A 9498-nucleotide genomic window follows, 5' to 3' on the forward strand; every position below is an offset into this window, starting at 1 on the left:
ATACAGCCTCCAGTGGAGGTCTAGTCCACGGACTCTGGAGCCAGACAGCTTGGGTTCAAAGGTCAGCTTTGCCTCCACAAGCCCTGGACAGGTCTCCACCCTCTCTGAACACTGGCTCAGCTACCTGGGGGATGGGAGGATGCCACCCAATCACCAAAGAGGGCCCGGCTGGCTGTGTGACCTAGCATGAGTCACTTCACCCCTGTGGAGCCTCAGTTTACCAACTCTAAAATGGGCCACCTCTCCCTGGAAGGTGATGAGGGCTCAGGGAATGTCCCCTGAACAGAGCACAAGGCCCCAACAGAAGCCCTTTGACTTCCAGCCAACAAGAGCATGGGAACTCCTGCATGGGGGAACAATGGAGGCCAACACCCCAGGCTGGCAGGTGGGCAGGCCTTCCCAGGGAAGGGAAAATAAACAGATAAGCCAGCAGAGGATGAGTCAGCAACAAGCCCAACCCAGATCCAGTGAATGCCCAGGCCACCCCTTGCCTGACCAATCTGGTAACAGGCGCCCAGCAAGGGCCCTGGGCTGGGATCCCTTCCTTATCGCCACACCCTTCTGGAGTCACTCAAAGCCTCAGTGTGGCCGTGAGACCTTAGCACAAGGTCAGCAGGGTCCCCACGCTCCGGGCCTCAGTCATGACCACCCCACAAGGACCACTGGCCACCATGGGTAACATCTCAGCAAACCCTCTAGCAACACTGAAGGAATGAGGCCAGGGCAATACACCCATTTCACAAATGGATAGACTAAGGCTCAGAGTATTAGGACTTGCCCAGGCTACTCAGCCAGAAAAAGCAAAGCCAGGATGGGAACACAGGTGGGACACCAATGGGGGAGACACCCCAGTCACCCCTATCTCCAAGGGGGTTTCCTCTGTGGTTTTGCTAGAATCGAGTAGAGCTTATCACTCAGTCTCCAGAGCCTCAACATCCAGCCTGTGCACACCCTGCCATGGTCCCTGCCTCATCTGCGCCCAGTAGTGACTATCCAACAGTGACCATTGATCACCCAGAGCCCAGCCCACACTCAGTGTCTCCAGGCAGGTGCCACTGTGTCATTGTGGTCACCCGAAGGGTCAAGGTTACACTCCTCACTCAGGTCAAAAGCCTGGGCTCCTCCCACCTCTCACCCACCCCTTCAAGAAACCCCACCCAGCAGTAAGTCCTGATGGCTCCACCTTCCAATGCAGCCAATTCTCTCCATCTCCAAGGCCACTGGCCTGGCCCATCAGTGCTTGCCTGGAACAGTGCAATCGCACCCTCAGGTTGCCCTCCCTCACCCCCACACACCGTTTTCTCCAGAGTGGCCAGAGGACACCTTTGGATGCCAAGTCGTGGCATGTGCCCCCTCTGTTCAGAACCCTCCCAGGCTCCCACCTCCCTCCCCACAGCCCACAAGGCCCTGCATGATCTGCCCAGTCACCTCCCTGTCCTCACCTCCTCCTAGCCTCCTACTCGCTCGCTTGGCTCCTGGCCTCCTCAATGTTCCCCCAAAACACCAGGCAAGCTCCTGCCTCAAGAGATTTGTACTGTCTGCTCCTGGGCCTGGACCCTCTCCCTGTAGCATTCAACTGGCCAGCAGGCAACTCCTAGCCCAACTGTCTCCTCCCTACCCTCACCCCTAATATGAAGCAGCTTCTGTCACACACCATTCTGATCAATTCTCAATTCTTCTCATAACTGGCAACCTCCAGTTTACTGATTTGTTTACCAGGCTGTGATCTGCCCCTTCCCAGCCATCCACCCAGTAGAGTGGTAGCCTCATGGGGGCAGGGTCCTCTGCCTGGCACGTTCTCAGGCCTTTCCCCAGCTCCCAACACAGAGCCAGGCACGAGGCAGATGATCAATGCTCTGGGGTGAAAAACCAAACCTGCCATTGTACAAATGAGAACGCGGCTCAGAAGGCAGTGGGGCGGGAAGACATCTTATTGGCTTTTACCATCCCACTCCAGACACCACCCCTTCACAAAATTCCCAGCAGGTTGCACCCTGCTCAGGAATTCTGCAGCTTCCAGAGCCAGGCCCGCCCTTGGCACTCAGCCCTAAGTGTCACCTGCTCTATGGTCTCAACTGACGGCCAGGCCAGGAGCAAAAGCAGGAAGTGGCCCATGGCAACCAGCTGCCCTGGCTCTGGGCTTCTCAGAGCCCAGCTGAATCCAGGCACTGCCCTCTCCTTCTGGACAATATGGGCAGGGCAGGTCACCTCTTTGTGCCTCAGTTTCCTCATTTGGTAAGTGGGAATAATGCCATGCCTCAGAGGGTAATTAGAAGGGTTTGAAAAGTTCTTATTGTGGTGCCCAAAAGGATGTTTGTCCTGTAAAACCAAAGGAAAACTTACAATGAGTCAGGATCACATCTCTCCTCTGCTCCAAAGTGTTCCTTCCTCCGGCCTCCAAGGCCCTGAGCAATTGCCCTGTAACCTTCCTGCTCTGAGCCCCCACCTCCACCTTGCTCATTAATTCCAGTCAAACCTAGTGGTCAAGGGAAAGTCAAACCTACTCCTGCCTCAGGGCCTTTGCAAATGCTGACTCCCAGCCTGGAATGTCTCCTCAAGCCTTTCCACATCCTGGCTTCCTCTCAACACAGACGTCACCTCCTCAGACTGCCCCTACTGACCACTCTGCTCTCCTAGGTGGGTTTGCAAGGATAGCCACTCCCTGTGGCAGTGCTTTCCAGAGTGAAACCCATTAACCACTTTGATGTCCATCAGCAGGAAGTTGGCTAAATTGGTCTTGGAACTGGCCCAGGAAGCAATTCAGGCTACAGTGCTGAAAACCAAATGAGATGCACAGAATTGATAGTGTCCTCCAATTTTGCCCCCTTTTTTTTTTTTCAATGTTTGTGTATGTTTCTGGCCTAAGTAGGGACAACAAGCTTGGAGGAGATAACCAAACCTGGATGGAGGTTGTCCGTGGAGTGAGAATGGAAACTTTCTGTTTTATAGCCTCCAATGTGATCTGGATTTCTGTCTTTTAAGACTATTTTGTAACTTTTATACCAAGCAAATATTAATTTGCAACTTTTCAGTTGTACTGAGAAGTCCCAAAGCTGAACAGCTCAGCCATAACTTCACCATGTGACCTGGACAAGGGTTGTCACTTTCCTAAATTTGTTGTTCAATCTAAAATGGGGGAAATAACAGTGCCAACCCCGTCAAGTTGTCAGCAGAATGAGGATGAGTCACAGTAACCCAGTGCCTGGCAAGTGTGAGACTCTATTCCATAGGACAGTTCACAAAGGTGACGGGGGGCACCTCAGAAGGACCTTGGCACAGCCTTTCCAGGCAGACCTGGCAAGATGATTCTAAATCCGCTTCCTCTCCAACACAGCATCTCCCTTACAGGAATCAGCCCTCGGCACAGCAGACACACAAGCCTGAAGACCCACAGGCTCCATCAGGAGGGGGATACTAGAAAACCAGAAAATTAAAAGCGCATGTAGAAGAGTCACTGGATTTAGTGGGATTGGTCCAGACTGAGGAACACTACACAGCTGTAAAAATAGCATGGGGCAAGGGAAATACAGCAATAATAATAGTTGGGAGACATCAATACCTACCTTCAACAATGGACAGAACACTGAACAAAAGATCAACAAGGAAACAGAAAATGTCAACACACAATAAATCAACAAGAGCTAAGAGACATGTATAGAACAATCCACCAAACAGCAGCAGAATACACATTCTCATCAATGGCACATGGAGCATTCTCTAGGAAGGCATATAAAAGGGCTGAAATCTTATAAAGTATGCTATCTGGCCACAATGGAATGAAGTTAGAAAACAAAGGAAGGAAATATTGGGCAATTCACTACTATGTGCAAATTAAACAACAGATTCCTAAATAACCAATGAGTCAGAGAAAAAAATCACAAAGAAATTAGAAAATACTTTGAGATGAAAGAAAATTGAAAATACAACATAGGAAAACCTACAGGATACAGCTAAAGCAACATGCACAGGGAAATGTATAAATGTAAACATGTATCTCAAAGAAAATGAAAGATTGTAATTTTCTGTATATCAATTATAACCCAATAAAGCTTTAAAAAAAAGTTTGATGAATTCTAACAAATATTTAAGAAAACTACTGACTGATATTTCTTATGAATATAGACACACACCAAAAATCCTCAACAAAATACTAGTACAAATATAGCAACATATAAAAAGAATTATGCACCATACCAAGTGGGATTTATCCCAGAAATGCAACGGTGGTCCAAAAATGTCAAAATCAACACAATACATCATATGAACAGAGTAAATCACAAAATTATCAATAGATGAAGAAAAAGCATTAGACAAAACCCAACACCATTCCATGATAAAAAACACTCAACAAACTAGGAATAGAAGGGAAGTCCTCAACCTGATAATGGACATCTACACAAACCCACAGCTAACAATACTTCATGGTGAAATATTGAAAGCCTGCCTTCTAGGATCAGGAATAAAATAAGGACGTCCACTCGCACTGCTAGTCAGCACTGCACTGGAGGTTTCTAGCCAGGGCAATTGGGTAAGAAAAAGAGGTAAAGACAAAGAAGGGAGGAAAACTATTCACAGGTAACATGATCGTGTCTATAGGCAATGTTTAGGAATCTACCTACCCTCCCCCCAAAAATAAAAATAATAAACTATCAGAGATAATAAGTTCAACAAGGTTGCAGAATGTCAGCTCAATATACAAAAATCAGTTATATTATTGTACAGTAGCGAAGGAGGAAAACTATTCACAGATAACATGATCGTGTCTCTAGACAATGTTTAGGAATCTACCTACCCCCCCCCCCGAAAAAAATAAAAATAATAAACTATCAGAGATGATAAGTTCAACAAGGTTGCAGAATGTCAGATCAATATACAAAAATCAGTTATATTATTGTACAGTAGCAGTTAATCTGAAAATGAAACTAAGGAAACTATTCTATTTACAACAGCATCAAAAAGAATAAAATACTTGGGCCGTTTGGCTCAGTGGATAGAGCCTCGCCTGCCTGTGGACTGAAGGGTACCGGGTTCCATTCCAGTCAAGGGCGGGCTCCTTCCCGGCCCGGGCCCTGATCAGGGCATGTGCAGGAGGCAACCAATCTATGTGTCTCTGTCACATCAATATTTCTCTCTGTCTTTCCCTCTCTCTTCCACTCTCTCTAAAAATCAATGGGAAAAAATCCCCCAGTCACAGCACGTGCCCGAGTTGTGGGCTCAATCCCCAGGAGGGGGCATGCAGGAGGCAACCAATCAGTGATTCTATTTCATCATTGATGTTTCTCTCTCTCTCTCCCTTCTCCCTCTCTGAAATCGATAAAAATATTGTTTTTAAAAAAGAATACTTGGGAATAAATTCAACAAAAGAAGTACAAACTTAGTTGCTGAGAGAGCTGGCACCAAGAGTGAGCTTCTCTAGCCATAGCAGTCCCCTGCTGACATCTCCCCACCCTCCAACACACACACAGCCCCACAGCCTCGATCAGAGTCATCATCCAGAGCTCAACTCACTGCCTAATACACGAACCACATGGGAAGTAGAATCTCAATGGATTGAGATAATGCTCCAGAGAAGGACAGATTTGTACCCTGTTTTATATACATTACTAGAGGCCCGGTGCATGAATTTGTGCACCGGTGGGGTCCCTCAGCCTGCACCCTCTCACAATCCTGGACCCCTCAGGGGATGTCGGATAACTGGTTTCGGCCCAATCCCCGCAGGCCCATCCAGACAGGAGGGAGCCTGATCCTGTGCATTGAGCATCTGTCCCCTGGTAGTCAGTGGTTAGGTTTTTATACATATAATCAAAAGAGGAGGTCTGTTGAGTTTGCAAGGCCGCCATGCAGACCTTCCCTGAGCTAGTCAGGTTAGCATGTGGCCCCCTTTTGGCCACACTGGCATCTTCCTCTGACAACAGTAGCAGCTGCACCAACCATCTGAATAGCCCCGAATATGGAAGCCTGAAGGGAGAATAGTGCCCTGAGTCTGAGCCATTTGCATTGGACCTCAGGTGTGTACCCTTAAATCTGCTCGCCTGTCTGTTAGGACTATAGGTCAATATAATCCTTAACGGCCATTTATAAGCTTCCCACCACAGGAGAACAAAGACAAGGAAGACTTGTCCAAGCTTCTCAACACAGGACAAAGACCAGGAAAACTTATTGGGCACCAGGAATGAGACCACATAAGGAATTAAAACTGTCCTAAAAACACCTGATTGAGCATTCGCTTTCCATTCACATTCTAAGCCCCAAGACCCACTTACAAGAGCTTCCCACCAGTGACTACATATAAAGATGAAACTCCAGCTCCTGGGTGCTGCCATCATCAACCCAATATCTCCTTGGCTCAGCCCTTCCCTTTGTATATCCCTTCCCTTAAATAAATACATTTTTTCTTTAAAAAACAAACAAACAAACAAACTTTTACACTAAAAACTAAATAAATAAATAAATAAATAACCTAAATAAATACAAAGACAGCTTGCATTCATAGATCTACAGATTCAATGCAGCCCCTATCAAAATCCCAAGAGCATTTCTTTGCAGTAATTCATCAGTTGATCCAAAAATTCATATGGAAATGCAAGGGACGAAGAATGGCCAAAAGAAGCTTTGGGAGGGAAAAAGAACAAAGTTGAAGAAATCACATTTCCCAATTTCAAAACTTATTACAAAGGTACAGTAATGAAGACTCTGTGGTACTGGCATTAGGGTAGCCATAAAGATCAAGGGGATAGATTTGAGAGTCCAGAAACATACTCTTGCATTTATTGCCAACTGATTTTCAACCAAGAGTGCCATGACCATTCAACAAGGGAAAAAATAGTCTTTTCAACAGAGGCCTGGGGCAACTGGATAAGCCACGTGCAAAAGAAGGAAGTTGGACTCCTACCTTACACTATATATAAAAATGAATTCAAATGGATCAGAGACCTAAATGTAATAGCTAAAACTATAAAACATGTAAAAAAACAAAAACAAAACCAGGAATAAATCTTCATGACCTTTATGGATTGGGCAATGGTTTCTTGCATATGACACCAAAAGCATAAATGACCCAAAAAAATAAATAAATGGGACTTCATCAAAATTTCAAACTTTTCTGCTTCAAAGGACGCCACATGTTCACACATAATGGGAGAAAATACTGTCATGCACTGCTTAATAACTGAGAAATGCATCACTAGACAATGTCATTGTTGTGCGAACATCATGAGTATACAGACACAAACCTAGATGGGAGAGCCTTCTACACAACTAGGCTATGTGATGTAGCCTATTTCTCAAAGGCCACGAACCTAAATAGCCTACTGTACAAAACAATACACGATTAAATCAAGTGCAGAGAAATGATGCAATCAAGAGAAGCAGTAAAAATGAGATGTATGAGGCTGCTGTGGGTGTACAATGGCATACTGTTTTATAGCAAAAATTATTTTAATAAGTAGAAAGAGTACATTTTAAAATAATGATGAAAAGAATAGTATAGTAAATACATTACCTGTAACATAGTTGTTTATTATTATTATCAAGTATCACATATTCTACAGAATATCTTGTGTTATATTTTTATAGGACTGGCAACGCAGTCGGTTCGTTTATACCAGCATCACCACAAACACGTGAACAATGTGTTGCACTATAATGTTACAACAGCTATGATGTCACTAGAGGACAGGAAATTTTCAGCTCCATTATAATCTTACTAGAGGCCTGTTGCACGAAAAGATTTGTGCAATAGGCCTTCCCGTCCCCTGGCTGCCTACACCGGTTTTCTTCCGGCACCCAGGACCCAGGCCTTCACTCCGGCCGGAGCCGCCTTCAGTCTTCGCTCTGCCGCTTCGCGCCAATGTATGCAAATTAACCGCCATCTTTGCTGGTGGTTATTTTGCATATCTCGCTGATTAGCCCACGGGAGGAGTAGCGAAGGTACGGTCAATTACCATGTTTGTCTATTATTAGATAAGATGGGATACCATCCTATACACAGAATGACCACAATGTCATTATGCAACACATGACTGTATTTGCAAATCATTCATCTCATAAAGGACTAGTCTTGATACCAGATATAAATAACTTTTACAAATCAACACTAAAAAGACAAATAATCCAAAAGCAAAAGAGCAATCCATGGACCAACAAGGGAACAGGTCTATCAATCCATCTCTACAATAAAACCCATCTCTAGCCCAGTCGACATGGCTCAGTGGTTGAGCATCGACCTATGAACGAGGAAGTCATGGTTCAATTCCCAGTCAGGACAGATGCCCGCGTTGCAGGCTCGATCCCAGTGTGGGGCGTGCAGGAGGCAGCTGATCAGTGATTCTCTTTCATCATTGATGTTTCTGTCTCTCTCTCCCTCTCCCTTCCTTTCTAAAATCAATAAAAATATTTTTTTTGGGGGGTGAGGGCATGAGTGAGGGGGATGGGGGGTAATGTGGGGATAAGGACACATATGTAATAACAATAAAAAAAATTTTTTAAAAATATTTTTTTAATGACTATTTATTTGGGGAGGTTAGTCTAGAAAGTACAAGAGAGTGGTGATGTTGGATGGAATAATGCAGTTATAAAAATAGCAAAGCTTTCCATGTACTGATATACAAAGATCATTTTTTAAGAAATCAATAAGCTGATTATAAAATTTGTATGTAAAGGCAAAGGAATTTGACTGGCCAAAACAATTTTGGAAAAGATAAACAAAGAAGATTCTCCCAGCCTGATTCAAGACTTACTATAAAGCTACAGTAATAAAGAAATGTGGTTTTACCCAAAGAGCAGATGCACGAAATGGACTCCCATGAACATGACCAACTGATTTCTGAAAAAGGCAACTCAAGGGAGAAAGGATGGTCTTTTCAATAAATAGTATTGGAACAACTGGACACTCATATGCCAAACAAATTATAAACCTCAATCTATACCTCATAAGTCATACAAAAATTAACTCAAGCCCTAACCGGTTTGGCTCAGTGGATAGAGCTTCGGCCTACGGACTGAAAGGTCCCAGATTTTATTCCGGCCAAGGGCACATACCTGGGTTGTAGGTTCGATCCCCAGTAGGGGGCGTGCAGGAGGCAACCGATCGATGATTCTCTCTCATCATTGATGTTTCTATCTCTCTATCCCTCTCCCTTCCTCTCTGAAATCAAATATATTTTAAAATAAGAAAGGATCCAACTACTGATGCACACAGCCTAGATGGCTCTCAAATGTATCATGCAGAGGGAAACAAGCCAGATTCAAAGGGCTGCATAAGCCCTTTTATATGACATTCTAGAAAAGGCAAAACCAGAGTGGAGAACCCATCAGTAGGAGTCAGATATGAGGGGTGGGGAGGGGTCAATACAAAAAGGCACAGGGGCCCTAACTGGTTTGGCTCAGTGGATAGAGCGTCAGCCTACAGACTGAAGGGTCCCAGGTTCGATTCCGGTCAAGGGCTTGTACCTTGGTTGCGGGCACATCCCCAGTAGGGAGTGTGCAGGAGGCAGCTGA

At 45.1% G+C, this 9498-nt stretch overlaps 1 protein-coding gene across 6 annotated transcripts in view; it reads right to left on the reverse strand.

Moving 5' to 3' along the window:
* DNM2 (dynamin 2) overlaps nucleotides 1–1760 on the reverse strand; it is a 61509-nt gene extending 59749 nt beyond the window's left edge. For all 6 annotated transcript variants that reach the window (XM_014533952.1, XM_014533951.1, XM_014533948.1 and 3 more), the window contains exon 1: nucleotides 1717–1760. In XM_014533952.1, coding sequence (XP_014389438.1) covers nucleotides 1717–1745 — 29 coding nt within the window. In that variant the 5' untranslated portion in view covers nucleotides 1746–1760. The remainder of the gene's footprint in view (nucleotides 1–1716) is intronic.
* Nucleotides 1761–9498: the final 7738 nt, after the last annotated feature.

The sequence above is a fragment of the Myotis brandtii genome, unplaced genomic scaffold (genome assembly GCF_000412655.1).
Source record: "Myotis brandtii unplaced genomic scaffold, ASM41265v1 scaffold1234, whole genome shotgun sequence".
Lineage (NCBI taxonomy): Eukaryota > Metazoa > Chordata > Mammalia > Chiroptera > Vespertilionidae > Myotis > Myotis brandtii.